The sequence below is a fragment of the Arachis duranensis genome, chromosome 9 (assembly GCF_000817695.3).
Source record: "Arachis duranensis cultivar V14167 chromosome 9, aradu.V14167.gnm2.J7QH, whole genome shotgun sequence".
In the NCBI taxonomy this organism is placed as follows: domain Eukaryota; kingdom Viridiplantae; phylum Streptophyta; class Magnoliopsida; order Fabales; family Fabaceae; genus Arachis; species Arachis duranensis.
Genome location: NC_029780.3, coordinates 118780003 through 118798131, shown reverse-complemented (window position 1 = coordinate 118798131; position 18129 = coordinate 118780003). Strand labels below are relative to the sequence as shown.

Here is an 18129-nt window from a genome sequence, read left to right as displayed (position 1 = left end):
GTCAGTTGAATACCAAAAAAAAAAAAAAAAGCTGATCTCAGTCACCACCATCGCCGGAGAGAGCTCCCAGACTGTGAGATCGCGATTGCTCTCAACCGCTCACTTTGAAGGCTGATCGGCTACCGTGTTTCCCTACCTACGAACAAGCTTGAACAGCAGGAGCCATTCTCTCCTTTTCAATTGAACTCTTCTCAGCTAGGTATTTATCTTTTCTTCCATAGGATTTGAGTTTGTGATCATTTTTATCCCCGTGTGGACCATGGTAATTTCAGAAAAATCAGGTCTAAAAGCACATAAATTAAAGTTGAAGGGGATACACTTCTTATTTTTTATTTTTTTTTTCTGTACTCCATATTATAGGTTGAGTTGGCGGAAGTAAGTAGCTTTGGTGAAGTTGTTACATTTTATTACAGGATTCGCAGTTTAGGCTAAAGTAGCTTAGTGTTGAGTAGTGTTATCAGTGATTGATCTGCGGGTGTACGTTAGCGTAAGATGCGCTTCGATTGAAACTCTCTTTGAACCGCTTATTTCATTCCAATTGCAATGGCTCAGATTCCCAACCTGGACAATGCCCCCATCAATCTCATTTCAATCAGGTCTACCTCTTTTAAAAGTATTATTTGATAACAATTCTAAATTTTTAATTTATATGGTTATATTTCAGGGAACAATCCCAAAAGGAGCTCATCAACATCCTCAAGAACGTAACTGTTTCTCAATTTCCACCGATTTTTTTTGTCCTTTTTTGGTTTTGAGTGCAATTCGTTGTGATGGCACTCAAAAAACAAATTGACTTTGTAAATTGCTTGTGGTCGTTCTTGTTTTAGATTCGAGGGAAGAAGTGTTTGGTTATCGATCCGAAGCTAGGGGACTCTCTCTCTCTCATCATACAGACATCGTTACTCAAGGTAATTAAATTTTCTGTCTTTTGCTTCTATTCAAGTTTTACACGGAACATATTTATTGTATTAGATTTCAGAAAATCATTCTTGCCCATGGAAGATAGTTGGAATTTTTTTATAAGTAGTAGTTTGTTGTTTAGATGATTGGATAGTTTTATTGTATACTGAGAGGTTGTGTTGAACCGGTGAAATAGGAGCATGGAGTTGAATTGCGGCATCTTTCGGCTGACCACATTCAAACTGACTGCACCAAAGTGGTCTACCTCGTGCGATCTCAGCCTAATTTGATACGACATATATGTTCTAATATTCACCATGACGAATCAAAAGGACTACAAAGAGAATATCATGTTTATTTTGTCCCCCGCCGCACTGTTGTTTGTGAGAAAGTGTGTTTTCCCTTAACTTGAGTATGTTGTACTAGTATACTTGTCCTACCATACAAAATAATTATATTTTCTTGTGAACAGGTTCTTGAGGAAGAGAAATTACATAACATGGTTACAATCGGGGAGTATCCCTTGTATATTGTACCAATGGATGAGGATGTACTATCATTTGAGCTTGACCTTGCTTACAAAGTATGTTGTTGGATATTACCATTTCTGCTCTTCCTGATATATTTATTGAGTTAATTTGGTATTGTTGTCCCTATGAGTTATAATTTATCATCTTTGAAATTGTCTTCCGTTTAATATTTGCTTTGAACAATTACTTATCCTTGTTTGCCTTCTCATCTATGGTAGGAGTGCCAAGTTGATGGTGATACAAGCTCGCTTTGGCATATCGCAAAAGCAATTCACAAACTTGAGGTTATAGTTTTGAATACATAATGTTGTCAAATTTGTTAGCACGGAAGTTTTGGACTCAGAACAATTATCATCAAACTGATATGAGATAATCAAATACAAATAGAATTCCCTTTTTGATATAATATCATCGATCTGCTTGTCCTCTTTCTTAACATTGTTTCGTTGTTGTATTTTATTATTTTATTTTGCAGTTTTCCTTTGGAGTGATACCAAATCTGAGGGCAAAAGGAAAAGCATCTGTGCGTGTTGCAGACATCCTAAACCGGATGCAGGCTGAGGAACCAGTCAACTCATCTGACGTAATCATGCTCTACTCTTTTTTTTCCCTTTCTTTCTTCAAGATAACTGGCAACAGTAAAACAGCCAAAAGATACCCCATAAAGAATAAAACTCATACACACAGTGAGAGTTTTCAAAGCTTATTTAAATATGCCGTACAGTCCTCTGATTGTTTGATATTTGTATATAGATGGTTATGCCAGAGATAAACACACTAATCCTTTTAGATAGAGAGGTATGTCCTGCCGTTCCATTTACTGGATACAATTGACATCCTCAAAACTTATCATTGAAATTGGGTGCACAATGAATGCAGGTGGATATGGTTACTCCTTTGTGTTCTCAATTAACATATGAAGGATTACTTGATGAGGCAAGTTAATGCAGAAACAGCCTATATATTTATGAAAGGATACATATTGCATAATATATTTTATTGCTTGTTATTTGATGATCGGTCTTTTCTCCTAAGAATATGAGAATATCTCCTAATCAAGTTTGGTCTGCTTAGTATATTCCTTCCCTTCATTTCTTTCTGAATTTTAATATTGTAAGTATGAATACCAAAACTTTCCAATACCTGCTTTAGTTATTTGGATAAGTAGTTTTGGAGCGTTATGTAGCCTTCATGGCTTATTCTGGTGCCATGATTTTGTCTTCAGAAATATATAATTTCAGCATATGGAAAGAGTTGAAATGTGGCTTACCTTTTTTCTATTTTATTGCATTTGTATAATGCAGTTTTTGAATATCAAGAATGGTTCTATAGAGCTTGATGCATCTATTATGGGACTTCAGCAAGAGGGGAAAAAAACTAAAGTTCCACTTAATTCAACGTAGGTTACTTTTCTGACTTCCTCTTTTAGTTTCTACCTTCTATTAATGATGCAATGTTGATGGATGTTAACTCTCTTATCTATGAGGTTTGAGATGCTTTACTTGCATCATACCTGTTATCTTTTATTTACTATTTTCTCTTTATATATCTTGAAATTTGCTTTCCTGTCCGGTGTTAGTGACAAGCTCTTCAAGGAGATACGGGATCTCAACTTTGAAGTTGTTGTCCAGGTTGATTTTATATTTATCTTGACTAATCTCTCTCTCTCTCTCTCTCTCTCTCTCTCTCTCTCTCACAAAAGGTTATTTAGATAGACCATCTATGGTTCCCTTGTAGTTCTAGTTTCTTAGTTGCTGTCTGCAGTATTGCAGATTTTGCGTCAAAAAGCTACATCCATGAAGCAAGACTACACTGAGATGACGACTACTGTAAGTTGATGTCCTATACTTGGATGCTGCTTTTCCAATTAATTTTGCAAAAAAAAAAACAACCGTTTCAAAACCAAATTTTTATGTGAGTATTTATCGAATCGACTGGAATCCTATTGCATACTTTACCTTGGAGATAAAATCCTTCAAGCTGTCACAGTTGTATGCATGCTCATTAATGCAACCTAAGAATAATAAAATAGTTAACTGCATATGTTCAAGTATTTAAACTTTGAGAAGCCTAAACAAGTTTTTTTAACTATTTATATTAAGATGGATGACCAAAGACATTCTAATATATTGCTTTCCATAATATCCAGTCACAATCAGTTTCCGAGTTGAAGGACTTCGTGAAAAAGCTGAACTCATTGCCAGAAATCACTGTAAGAACTTGTTCATTTTGACATTGACTTCATTAACTAGATTCTTAGAGTTATCAAAACATAATATGCTTGAAATTATTTTTCCAGAGACACATAAATCTCGCTCAGCATCTGACAACATTCACATCAAAGCCTTCATTTCTGGGGCAGCTTGATATGGAACATACAATTGTTGAGTCTCAGAGTTATGACATGTGAGTTGATGTTGCATGCAGACGTCCTTAAAGTATTTGGATGGCATTTTATTGTCAATTAATCTGGTCAATGTTTGGAGTTTGCTAACTGGTGATGCATTGTGCTTTAGAGATTTCTGCTTGTACATAACTTATGTTTTTAAGATGTGAAACTTTAGTCGCTAATTTATGCAGATGCTTTGACTATATTGAAGAGTTGATCCACAAGCAGGAGCCTTTGACAACAGTCCTGCGCCTTCTAATCCTATTTTCCGTTACTAATTCTGGGTTGCCAAAGAAGCATTTCGACTACTTAAGGCAAGCTTGAATGACCATGGATCTTTTCTTCTTTTACTTTCCTTTTCTTACTCTATAGAAACTAGGTTACTTATAATATTTCTCCATTCTTGCTTCTCTGCATTATACCAAGAGATCTTATTTTGTGGTACTCATTGTTGTCCCATATGTTTGTAACTTCCATTTTTAGGAGAGAACTACTACATAGCTATGGATCTGAGCACATAACAACCCTAAATAATTTAGAGAAAGCTGGGCTCTTTAAAAAGCAGGTATCATGAACTAGTTGTTTACTTGCAAGCTCAAATGGGTCTCTGGGATTTTTAAAATTTTTTTTTATTATATTTGTGGACATATTTTTAACTAATGCTCATTTTGCATTTGATCCTCTTAGGAGTCAAGGAGCAACTGGCTTACCATAAAACGTGCTCTGCAGCTTGTGGTTGAAGACACTGATACAGCCAAGTAATTTTCTTCTAGATAATGTGATGCTTGGACACCTTTATTGTGTTTTTCCAATTTTGATTAGGAGGTTGATGCATTTTAGTGTAAAAGTGCTAGAAGCATTTTGACTCTTGCAACAATTGTCCCAGAAGTAATTGTCTTGCAAGTTGTTTTGACTTTACAATAACTACCCCTCAAGTCATGCATATAATGAGATGTGGTTTTGATTGGCAATGCAAAACATTTGACACCAATAGTATTTCAAAATTAATCTCTTTTGTTTAAGTTATACAGCCACAGATTAGAAAGTTATGGATTCTTCTTTAGAAATGTGTTAATGAGTATGTATACAACACAACTAAATTTCTTTTCGCGGTGGGATTTGGGGTAGGGCGGTTGTTAGACATGATGAAATGGTAATAGATACTGAAATAAGCATCTCACTATCACCTCATTAAAGATTAATTGTTGCAACATTGATGTTCCCAGTAGTACGCGCTCTTTTTTTAATTTAATTATTATTTATTTATTTATTACTACTTATTTTTAATTGCTCATCTTTTGTGGCTGCACCACAAGTATTCCTCTGTTATATTCACTTTTCAGTAGCAATTACTGATGGTGTTAATGTCTCAATTTGTCTTAGTGTATATAGTACATGGTATTTCTTGCAAAATCTTTCATGGGATTCATTTACATCATCATTACTTTATTGATAAAATGCTGTTTTGCAATTATCTATTTGTTGCACTCTTGTATCCCTACTAATTTTTAAGTGATTTCCCTCCCATTACAGCCCCAATGATATCTCTTATGTCTTCTCTGGATATGCACCACTTAGCATTCGGCTGATCCAGCATGCCATTCGATCTGGATGGTAAGTTTGAAACTTCAATACTAAAGGCCTTCTTCATAGCTACTATTGAGCATGGAAATTAATTATTTATCTAACATGATCATATATAAAATTTAAAGACAAAAGTTTATAGAGCTGCAAGTTTCATTTATAAGCAAGGTTCCAATGATGTTATTGTTATTATTAGTACATATTACTTTATAGTTGTGCTCTCTGTTGAGGATGAATTCCAATATTGTTCAGTTTCTTAACTCATTTCAAATTGGAAGACTATATTGTATTATTATAAACAACGATTTCCATGCTAATCAAATTATCTTAGCCTTTAGTTCCAGTTTTTCATTTAAACACAATACATTTATTCAAAAAGATAATTTGATTGTGAGCTTAGTTTTAAAGCAACTCATGCAATATTAAATGTGATAATTGGTCTCTCAGGCGTCCTGTTGAAGAAATTTTGAAGCTGCTACCTGGACCTCACCTGGAAACAAAGAGGGTTAGTACTTGCTAAGTTGTCTAAATCATAATATCGGTGCATGCTATAATTGGCCAGCTGAAAATCTTATAACTGTTCCAGCAATATTGCACTTATCCTGTTCATATTAGTCACATCACTTGTATATTCCACTTACCTTAACCTCTTTTTCTATTTATACTTAAAGTTTGGCTTGCTTGGTTGCTTTTACAGGGTGCATTCTCAAATAGCCCATCATTTGACTCTTTATCAGGGGTTTCAACCGGCATAGCCAAGTATGGGTTTACATCAATCTCCATAAATGCAATGCTTGTGCATTGATTTGACACTGCTAAAACATTTAGCAATAATAATATAACTAATAAAGTTCAGATGGATCCTATCTTTTATTCATCCACAATTTATTTGTTAAGGGTATCACTTAGCAGCAGAGTTGAGCTTTACTACCTGGGAAAATAAACCCTAAATGCAAGAAAGAATTCAATCGCTTTTCTGCCATTTCCTTTGTTTTTAGTTTACTGAAAGAGATAGCAGTTGGAACTTGGTGGTTCACATTTGAAATAGGAGTTTCAGAAATTGCAAAAGATTTTAGTCTTAAAAGAAGACGTTTTATAACTTCTTTGATAACGTTTTTTCCCCCTTCTGACCCGTTACATATTTCAGAGTACCTGATGGGAGGCGTGCCCTGGTGCTTGTTGTCTTTGTTGGAGGCGTTACCTTTGCAGAGATTTCTGCTCTTCGGTTTCTCTGTTCTCAGGTGTGGCAATCGTTTCCTTTTTCAAATTGCTTTTAACATGCTAACCATACATTCTTCCTACTATTTAATTCCTGGTTTTGTAAACTTGGCTATTGATCCATAATGTAGCAGGTGAATGGACGTATTTGCTTAGTAAATTTGTGGCTTATCATGTCTTATCTTTTTGATGATGTGTACTAAAGGCATTATCTTTCTAGAATGGTGTATAGTGTCACATTAGGTGTGAATCTCTTCTTGTCATGAAATCGCTTGTTTCAAAAGGTTAAACTATTAGATAGAGATACATAAATCGCCGCATCCAACACTTCTTTATAATGTTGATTTTGCAGGAAGGCATGGCATATGATTTAATCATTGCAGCGACAAAAATAGTCGATGGACAAACTTTGGTCGAGACATTTATGGAGAAGCTAGGTTGATCAATCATTGCAGTTCTTTTTTTTTCATTTTTTTAACTTTTATTTTTTATAAACTAAATTCTCTTTCCCGGCTTAGGGAGGTGAGTTTATGTTTGATGATGCCAAATGAAAGCTATATGCAGCCTAATCGAGTTCTTCTAGAGTGATGCTTAACCGATGTTTATTGATGTTGTAAAATAAGTGAGGCCTGGAATATGAGAGTTGTTTTTATTTAGTTCTACTATCGTATATTTGCTTACTTTTATCTGGTTCTTTAATAGAATCTTGGTGTCTCTTCCATGGCTTAAGATTTCTAGAGATAGTAAAGTGTGATGAATTGTTAATTGAACTACATTTGACAAGGAACCTTAATTTGTATTAAAAAAAGTTAAAAAAAGAGACCCAACCATTAGCAATGATTACAAGATTTTAATCCGAAGTTCGTTAATGAATTGGAGTGCACACTTGGTGGCTGGCTTTACTTGCATTTACACTTGCTGCTTTCTAGGATGTTATCATTTAACATTTCCAAAACACTCCCTTCCTGATGTTTAATCATTTTTGTTCCATCATTTGCCACGCTATTGTGGCACCTACAACGTGTAAGTGTTATGGTATATCTTTATAGTAAACATCTTAGTTTAAACATTCGTAATGATATATTTTGTACTTGCTTGTCAAAATATTTGTCTAAAGAACCAAAAAATACAGAAAATAAAAAACTGGTATTTCAAAATAACTATTTATTCCGAATATTTATATTCACTCATGTAATTTTAGTCATTATCAAATTTATTTATTACTTTTCTTATATGTTTCTAGTTGGTCATTTTTAAACAAATAGTCGAATACAGTAATTTGCAAATATTCAAGAATCATCATTTAATAGATATAAACGTGATTTTGAATTTAGAAATCTTATACAAACATCTTTTATAGCTAATTTTACAACATTTCTCTTTACAGAAAAGTACAACCACAACATAATACAAAGTTCCTGCGCATTTTGCATGCTCAACTCTATCAACAATGCAACAGAAATCAAAGTGAAGGAAAAACAATGGAGAATAATACACCATTATACCAGGTGGACATGGCTTACAATACAATATCATCTAAGCATCTATGAGCTAAATAATGAAGTTACATTGTCATTAGGCTAAGAACTTTGCACATTCTGATCCCCTTCAATCCGCTGTAAGACTTCTAATATGCTTCCTGCTTTTCTCTTGGCTCTATCTGTGCCATTTTCAGATAATTCGTGTAACACTTCTTCTGCGCCAAGTTCCTTTGCTAGTTTCAATTGCATTAGATCTCCCGTGCAAAGCGACCACAATACGGCCACGGCATTCTCCCTGTTGCGTGGAGACCCGGTTCGTATAACCTCCACTAGAATAGGGATTGGCTCAGCCTGACCGATTGCTATCCTTCCTTCATGGTGGCTTGCAAGGATTGCCATTATAGCTAGTGCTTCGTCTACCATACCACCCCCGGCATCCTTCAAAAATCGCATTAATGGGGCTACTATACCGGCTTTGATGGCTCTTGCTTTGTTTCCTTGATAGATGGAAAGATTAAAGATCGCAGTAGCCGCATCCTTCTTACCTCTCGGAGTACCTTCGCAAAGTAACTTTATAAGAACTGGGATAGCTCCAGCTGCTCCTATTGCAACCTTGTTCTCATCTAGAACGGATAAGCTAAAGAGTGTTGCAGCTGCGTTTTCTCTAGCCTCCATGCTGCCACTTTTCAGTACATCTACGATATCCGGTATAGCTCCTGCATTTACTATAGTTCCTTTGTTGCTCTCATTGATTGAAAGATTAAGAAGTGCTGTAACAGCATGCTCCTGCGTTCGAGGATCCGAAGAAGACAACAATTCCACAAGAAGTGGTATTGCTCCTGCCTCGGCAATACACACTCGGTTATCTGCATTCCTTTTAGCCAGCAACCGGAGTTCACCAGCAGCTGCTCTCTGCTGCTCCATATCACCGTTTGCTAGTTTATCCAATAATGTGTTAATAGCAGTTCTGTCACAATCCGAATGATTGCTTCCGGATTTCTTTGCTCTACAGCTCCCCTGCTTCTTCGGTAGCTCAACACCATTGCTTTCGCACCATAAAGCGATCAAACTCTTCAAAACATAGTTAGGGGTAAGGGCAGTATGCAAAAGTGTCTGCTGCGTCTTGGGGCAGGTTTTGTGACCAGCATCAAGCCATTTCTGAATGCATGATCTTTCATATGTCTACAAAAGAAAGGGAAAATTTCATGAATAACCGTAAGTGGTACCTTTAGCAGAGCATCACAGCCGCTATATACTATAAACAATCGCTATACCTGACCAGTAGAGACAATTACAGGATCTTTCATCAGTTCAAGAGATATAGGACATCGAAAATCATCTGGGATTACCGGAGACCTGTGCTTAATTGGCACTTTTCCATCATCATTGTTATCAACCTCAGGATTTTCGGTTAACACGCAGTCCTTCAGTTTCCTAAGAAGGGATGTTATTGTCTCAAAATATTCTCCTGGTTCCCCACCACTTGTGATAACCAATTCGTGTAACTCAGCAGACTCTTTCTTCAGATCATTTATAGTCCTCAAATGCAACTTGTCGGAAAGTCTTTTGAGGACAGCAGGATCAGGGTCTTTTTCTTTCTGTGCTACTTCCATATCCAAATCTAGTTGTAAATCAGCAAATTCTGTAGGATTTTTGGCTCTTTTGAATTGAGCATGCACCAGTTCAATCTGAAAAAAAAAAAAGAATAAAACAACCATAAAAAACATAGGACATAACTAACTACCAACCAATGCCGCCCCTTGTCTTTTCCAAGAATATCATTCCCAAAAGTTTAAACCACAGGAATTGGTAAAAATGAGAGGGAGGAAAAAGTCTGAATCGCCAGAGATTTTTGTATGGTATTGTTGATTACCTGTTCCTGAACTTCCTCCGATATCTCAAGTTTGTCGTAGGAAATTCCACATAATGCCTCTTCAATTTTTTCAGTTATTTGTTGGAACTTAGCTATTGTATCATTCCTCTGCAAAGCCTGTGAATTTAAGCATTAGTCGGATAATAATTTAACAGAACAGGTTGGATCAACTAATATGTTCAGATAAGCAAAACCAATTCATACGAAAGCATAGGGCATCTTCACAAGTTATCCATCCTTACTCTAACATCAGTGGAATAAAACATTCACAATGAAATCCAAAACAGTGAGTTAGTGCAATGTAAACATCTCAAAAAGTAGGAAGCTTCCACAACTGAATGGCACTAATTCGACCGCAAACTCGAACTCAAGGGGGGAAGGACTGCTCAAATTCATATAAATGACATGTAGTCAAATTTTCTAGCAGACCTACATAAACAAAACATTGGCATCTCACAATCTCACATCAATGAAAACATCACTATGATAATTTTCTCCCACATCAAGAAAACGAAATGACCTACAAATCCGAGGTAGCTCATGAGTCATAATCCTATTGCCAAAACACCAACACCACATGATGCTACAACATCGAGCCGGTTGCTGGCGAAGAAAATCAATATATTGCCTATGTAGCTTATCCTTTAGACCTTTTTGAGGAAGGTTCTGTTACTAACATGTTTACTTCCATTGTAGGTAATGTATTTGGGTTCAAGGCCCTTCGCGCCCTACGTCTGGAAGATTTGCGAATCCCTATCTCTTATATTAAAACTTTCCAAGGTCCGCCTCATGGCATCAAAGTTGAAAGAGATAAATTAAACAAGTATGGTCGCCCCCTATTGGGATGTACTATTAAACCAAAATTGGGGTTGTCCGCGAAGAATTAAATTCAACTTTCCTATATAGGCAGATCTTCACAAGAAGCTGAATCCACACATCACATACATACATACATACATAGATACATACATAAGTACATAACCTACCTGATAAAGCTTACTCCCATGGTTCACAGAGTTAAGAAGAGTCTTAGCTGAATCCAATGCAACGTTGAGACACTCAAAAGCTGCAACTTGTTCATCACTGAGGAGGGACTCATCATCACTGTCCTTCAATTCTTCAAAGAGAGGGCTCAAAAGCTTCACCCTCCTAACCAGATTCCCATAAATCCTCTTGCAAACGTTGTTGCACTCTGGAAGCCCTGAAACCTCCTTTATGGACTCAGCCAAACGCGCCACAACCATCATGGCCTTGGAGTTCTTCTCACTCCCACCACCCATTTTTTTATGGCACCGCTGGAAGAAGAGAAAATGTCAAAGCCACAAACTTTGACCACAAAACCGAAGGGTGCTTCAAGATTCGAGGTAATTGAGGATACCCAGATGAAGGAACTGTGGAAATCAATCATCAAGGGTATAGAAAGTTGAAAGCTGAATTCACCATGGATGATGTGAATTATTGATTCAAAGAAGAAGAAGCTTTGTTGTGATGAAAGTTGAAACTTCGATAAAGGTAGGAATTTTTGGAGGAAAGAGAGCAGAGAATTTCGTAATTGAATTGGAAAAGTGAGAAGATTTAGATGGAATTGGAAAAATGGGTGCGAGTCTGTGACTATTGAAAGTATATTCTATAATCTATTTAACAGAAAACGGGGAAAAATGGATAAAATTGGATTGAAAATTATTTGAACGAAGTCGTGGACTTTGTGTCTTTATTGCTCTTTGGAAAAAGTCGTTGGTGCGACGAGTTAAGAAGATCATAGATAATTAGATAGTAAGGGATGTTTAAATTTTAATCGGATTCAAATAGACTGCTCGCTTAGATCCAAAATCAATTAAAGTCCCACTAATTTAAATTTAATTAGATTTTATTTTGACAAATTATATGGACTTAATTGAATTTTAAATTTATTTTTTAAAATTGATTCAATTTATTTTAAACTTCATAACGCACTATAATATTATTATTTTTTTTAACTAAAGATAGAAAAATTTAAATTCGCAACTTCTAAATGAGTATAGAAAAATTATATTATTTGACCTATAATTTATTAACATTTCATTATCTTATTATTGGTTTTAAAAATATTATTAAAACTTGTTATGTAATTTTTTTTAATTTATAAAACTGTAAATTCAATCAAATCCAAATTATTTGAAATTGGATTGAATTCTCTAAACGAAATCATTTAATCCAAATCGCACTGCAAATAAAATCAATGTGTGAATCTGATAAATTTTTAACTCAAAAACGTTTCAAACTGCACTACAAACAACCCTAATAAAGATAACCAAGGTAATAATTCTAATATGTTACATAATTTATTTTTTTACTTTTTATAGCTGATAAATCTTTTTAATTTGAATAATATAAAATCGATATGCCTTATGTAAAAGGTCGTCAAAATAAAGGGAATTTTATACATAACCAAAATAACAAGATAAATTTATAATTATATATATTATTAGAAAGAATTTCGCTAAAAAACTAATTAAAAGTGCAACCAATTCAAACCAATTAATTAAAAAATAGATTTGTCATACAAAAAAATAAAAAATCTATCCTCTTAATTTTTTAACTTTTAAAATTAAAAATAAAAATAAAAATAAATTAAAATTAACTTAATTAACATATATTATAGTTAGCTCGCTAAATTTTTTCTCTTTTAAAATCTCCCCACATGGTAACAACTTAGACATTAAATTCTTCATCTTTGATATTTGGAACTTTTAAGGTGAGTTGTCCATTCTAATCAAGAAATGATATCATGTTAATTGTTCAATTGAAAAATAATATTAATACTTGTTTTAAGTAGAAAATAATTTCTGAAACATAAATTACTTTATTAATAATAATAATAATAATAATAATAATAATGAAATTTCGCAGCAAATATCATGTAAACGCCGACATGGCATGAAGCAATCAGCTATGTGTAGTTCGGCCATTCACTTCCACAACCAATTTTGATTTTTTTTTTTAAATTAGAAAATAATAGAAAAATAAAAAAAAACAAAAAAAACAAAAAGCTAATTCAGAAAATTGTCAATTTTCGTTTGACATTTTCCTCATTCATAGGTCATTTGCTTAGTCACCCTATTCTCCAACCCAGCTTGGTTGCGTAAAAGAAATGCAAGGAACAAGGGTAGGTGGCACCATCTATAATTTATTAGAAATTATTAATATATTTTCTACAGATATTAGAGTTTTATTTATATCTTTAATTTTTCTAACAAATCACCAATATTGCAAAAAGCATGTCAAGCAACGTTAGCCTTTCTATAAATAATCATAAATATATAGATTTATACATAATAGTTTCATTTCAAATTTTTAATAATAATATAAACTATTTTTTACATGACTAACAAATATTATCATTTTTTACCAACACTTCACTAACAATAATTTACACCCATATTTACAAAAGCTTTGTACACAAAAATTAATACAATTTACACCCATATTTTTTAAAATTTATACACATAAATCAATAAAATTTATTTATTAAAAACAATTTAATATTAACATTGATCAATAATGACAAAAAATACTAAAAATTACTACCCCAAGAATTTCTCTGACATAAATTGGCTTGTCTAGAGCTTCCTACCTCAACGTTTCAAGTCTTGCAAGTACTTCATTCATTCTCTTTTATTTGATCATTGTCACTTCATTGCAATTTTAGATGAAGATAATTTAATAATTTAATTTAAAAATATACTAAAATAATAGTAAAGTAGGTCAAACACTTGAATTACTTGTGCAACAAACAGAAGAGCATTCAAGTAAGTTCAATTTAACCATGATTTTGTTGATCTCACAAAGCATGTCTGCTACAACAGCAACAACCTAATGCACCTTGTGACTAAATCCTTTAACTGAATTAGAAACAAGGTATATCAATCCAAAAAAAAAAAAAAGACCAAGGACTTGTGTAAATCATCATAGTATTCATTTGACTCGTTCTACAACCACCTAATGTATCATTTTGATTTTATGGCATGATGTTATATTATATGACACTACATATCAATAAAACCAGAGGCATATGGGATCACAATATACATCAAATTCCTTCCTCATTCATTATAATTTTGAAGGATCCAAAGAAAAATGCACATTTTTCTGTGAATAAGAGTCCTGGTCATAGCTTACATCAAGAAGCTGAAGGGCGAGGCAGTCTTTTTGCAATTTCCTGTGGTATAAAGAAAAGGGGGAAAAAAAAAAAGAACAAGTGATCAATCTTTAAGCATAATACGAATGTCCATACACATTTACTTAAAGAGGATTTTCCCAATGAAACTATTGATATATAGCATCATGATATGCATAGTGATGCATCAAATAATAACAGATGTGAAAATGAAGATTACAAACATGAGAAGTAGAGAGGAGGAGAAAAGGACAGCCAGATCAGAAGGTGAAAACTTCATTCAAGTATTACCAATTGAAAAATTATTAGAATTGCATGTGCAGGTAGGATTTTAACCGGTATACTAATACGATTCTTTAAGGTCAAAACTCGAGTATAGGCTTCGCATGGAGCTTATCCTTAAAAACTTTTCTTACAATTTTACCTCCCAACCAAACATACCCTAAGAGTCAAAAGCAATGACATCTAATGCATATTTTGAATGGTGAAGATGAAAGATCTTGAGTGCATTTATCCAGGTCTCTAAGGAGACTACTTGAACCTAGGATTTAATCTTGGCCAGGTTACTTCGCCTAAACTTTAGGGTATTGTCCCCTTCCCCATACACTGGTAACCGGAGAACCAGAGACCATCGAATCAAATATTCAAGATCTATTGCATATTGGACTTCACATTGTTGGCTACATTCATGATATGCTTGAATGACTTAATCAAATAATATCTAACCAATGTTATACAGCAACAACAACAAAGCCTTATCCCACTAGGTGGGATCAACTACATGGATCAAACGATGTCATTATATTACCGGAATAAAGGCAGCAATCACTAACTCTGAGTTCCCTCCCAACAAATTTTTAGGCTGCGTTTGAAGACTAGACAAAATTACAAAGATATTCCAGGATGCAAGCTGGTTGGAGGAGATAGATAAGGAGATAGGCACATTTCCGTCCTGGAACAGATGAACTTTGTAATTTTTGTTCACCCAACATGTGGGAACAGACTTCTGTCTCTACTGTCTCAACAAGCTGTATTTTGGGTCTTAGTATGATTACCAAATGGGGCCTTAAGGATGATATAGGTCAGAAAAAAGTAGGCACGGTAATAATTTTTTAATTAAATAAGTATAATGTAAGAACCTGGCATCTAGAGTAAATAGAAGAATGAAAGAGTAATAAAAGGGCATGGGAGAGGGAGTGATATCAGTGAGATATCACCCAATTTCCCAGTATTCGTTATTATTATTTAGTAAAAGGAAGGTATCACAAAAGTATCAGGTAGACCTGATTCTCTCCTAGCGTCTGATCCCATCTTTCTCCATCTATTCCCATGCCCTCTCACTACTTCCCACACGGTTTATAGTTCCCACCTCTCTCTCATAACAAAATGCTCACTGTCCCTCACTCACTTGCAAGTTAGTTACAAAACCCACCCTAGCCCATATTTCACTCAATTACAGTTAGGTCTCTAATTTCTAATTGGCTTGGTACATAACATATAAAAGGTAATACAAAAGAGTGTAAAACATCCTCGCAGCAGAAAACAAAAATGAAAACTGACAACACATGTCAATCCCATTGTATATCAGCTAAAAGTAACACCATCAATCAGATCATGTGCAAAGGGATAGCAGGTCAATCATAGCTACTGTCTATTATCTTTATTTAGTATCCTCAGTGCCTTATGAGAAGGTCAGTAGTAATTCTTGAGAGGCTTTGCAGTTTTCCAGGCAGAGGAGGCTCTACCTAGCAGTTTGTGCATGCCACCATGTTTGTTCAACTCCTCTAGAAGCAGCAATCCTAGATGGCATTAAAATGTGATCCAGATCTAGGCCACTTTAATTCACTTGGTCTGCTCTAAAACTTTTTCTATTGGCTAAAGTTGGTGTTATTGACTGACATCACCACCATGAGAAAAGATTCAAGTTTGGAAGTTTCACGGGACAGGAGTCCTTCCCCTGAGATCATCTTTGGCTTGTGCAATATATATATATATATATATCATTTTGGTACAGCTACCTTCAGGCTGGAAGAGCATGGTGGGGAAGCTTGCTACTAGCATGATCAATAATGTCCTAGGAGACCATAGATCAAAGTAAAGACTGAAAAGTTACTACCATAGCCTTGGGAAAATCTCAAATACCTGCTAGTCAATATCACACAGTATTCCAAATTTCCAACAAGATTTAATACTTGAGCATGTTTTGACTCAAACTTCCTGTGGCCTGCTGTGTACAATTTACTGCTAAACAGACTAAGCTTCATCTCGCATGAACAGTATTGAAGCATTACCCTTTTATTTTTGCACCTTATATTCAAGGATTTACATCCAAATAAAACTGTAACCATACATATTTTACATGTAAATTCCCAAATTGCAGGAAATTCTGAAATCCAGTTACATCCAAATGGTCACTACTACTACTGCTACTACTACAACAACAAAGAAGTCTTATCCCACTTGGTAGAATCAACTAAATAGACCAAACGACAATAGGGTGCCTTTCATAGATCATAACTGTGTTAAACCCATCCATACTTAAATAGTTAAATCTCTTTGAATAAAACAACAATCATACATATTCTAAACAATCAACAACTTACTGAATGTTACATGCAATCACGGACATCCTAATAATTAGAACATTTACACTATTGTTCATCCATTCCTATCCTTATCAAAAGAAGCCATGATTAATTTGAAAATTAATAAATTGGAAGGGGGGAAAAACATCAAAGTACCTCAAAGAGTTCATTTATGTTGTCCGCTGTCTTTGCAGATGTCTCTATAAAGAACATTCCATTCTTCTCTGCATAGTCAATGCCATCCTTCACAGAAACAATGAAATATACTCTATGAGAAAACAAGAGACTTGAGTCTCTAATGAAAAATAGAAATATATTGAGGAGTATTGCAATACCTGAACAGCTACCTCTCGCTTCTCATGAAGATCAGCTTTATTACCAACCAATGCCAGAACTATTTCAGGGCTTCCGTGCTTTTGTAGCTCCTACAAAATTAACAATACTTTAGATCCTGAAACAAATTGACAGAAAATGTAGAAACTCAAGCTATTCCAATCTAATCAATGTAACAGACATAAAGATATTCTTAGAATTGTAAGCGTAACTCAAAGGGCTAGTTCAAAGGAGGAGGACTGCGCATTGATTCCCACATCCTAATGACTAAACCAAAAAAGAAATTACAATATAGAATCATGTGATAACTACCAAACTACCTTAACCCAGTATTGTGCTTTGCTGAAAGATTCCGGGCTTGTAATATCATAGACAATAACTGCAACCGCTGCACCACGATAATATAGGGGTGCCAATGCAGCATACCTGAAATAGATTTCATTAGCAGTCAAATTTTATTTCCGGATGAGAAACATAACATTAGCTGAGTTCTCCAAATTGTCTGTATAATATACTGTGTAATCTGGAAAGAAAAAGGGATTTACCTCTCTTGACCAGCAGTATCCCATATTTCAAACTTAACTGTTGTAGAGTCTTGCAGTGCTATCGTTTGCGACAAAAAAGATGCTCCAACAGTTACCTTATATTACAAAGTCTAAAGGAGATAAGAATCCTATAATCGAGTAATTTTCATAACATATCTATCTAAAAGACAATGTGCATAGCTTAGCTGCATTTAGCATGACCAAACACCATATAAACACGTTTACCTCAGATTTATTAGGAAAATTTATTTAAGTGTTTTGGAGAGAAGTAATGGAAGCAATATTGGTACCTTGGATGTTGGATCGAATTGACCACGGACAAACCTTAGAACAATACAGCTTTTACCGACGCCAGAATCACCTAAGAGAACAAGCTGTGTTCAACAACATTTGAAGGTTAGTTATTGGGCCTTGTAAAATTGAACAACAAAATAACGGAGGTTTAACAATTAATAGGATCATTAAAATTAAGTTTAGCTAAATAATTGATCACAACGTAAACAAAATCCAGGAAATAAAAAAATTCCAAACTTAA

General features: G+C 34.5%; 3 protein-coding genes across 3 annotated transcripts in view; 1 reads left to right on the top strand and 2 right to left on the bottom strand.

The window, feature by feature from the left end:
* Positions 1–342: 342 nt before the first annotated feature.
* Positions 343–7465, top strand: LOC107467953 (vacuolar protein-sorting-associated protein 33 homolog). The gene is made up of 22 exons (XM_016087182.3): positions 343–596; positions 665–704; positions 828–908; positions 1097–1291; positions 1373–1483; positions 1649–1714; positions 1906–2013; positions 2184–2228; positions 2310–2366; positions 2735–2829; positions 3010–3061; positions 3203–3259; positions 3580–3642; positions 3730–3836; positions 4011–4133; positions 4303–4384; positions 4507–4577; positions 5353–5433; positions 5851–5908; positions 6101–6162; positions 6551–6644; positions 6974–7465. Exons 1-22 carry the CDS (start codon positions 544–546, stop codon positions 7061–7063), a joined length of 1791 nt encoding a protein of 596 aa, XP_015942668.1. The 5' UTR covers positions 343–543; the 3' UTR covers positions 7064–7465.
* A 458-nt stretch (positions 7466–7923) lies between these two features.
* On the bottom strand, positions 7924–11631 carry LOC107467951 (U-box domain-containing protein 14). Its single transcript, XM_016087180.3, has 4 exons — positions 10962–11631; positions 9976–10092; positions 9377–9790; positions 7924–9284 (listed from the first exon to the last, which is right to left on the bottom strand). The coding sequence occupies exons 1-4, from the start codon at positions 11253–11255 to the stop codon at positions 8202–8204; spliced, it is 1908 nt and encodes a 635-aa protein (XP_015942666.1). The 5' UTR covers positions 11256–11631; the 3' UTR covers positions 7924–8201.
* A 2133-nt stretch (positions 11632–13764) lies between these two features.
* The window catches only part of LOC107467952 (ras-related protein RABF1), a gene marked incomplete at its 5' end in the record, with an annotated part of 5103 nt that continues 738 nt past the window's right edge, over positions 13765–18129 (bottom strand). Inside the window, 6 exon segments of the mRNA XM_016087181.3 lie at positions 13765–14173; positions 16873–16959; positions 17052–17141; positions 17370–17475; positions 17595–17689; positions 17885–17968. Of these exon segments, the coding sequence (XP_015942667.1) occupies positions 14135–14173; positions 16873–16959; positions 17052–17141; positions 17370–17475; positions 17595–17689; positions 17885–17968 (501 nt within the window). The 3' untranslated portion in view covers positions 13765–14134.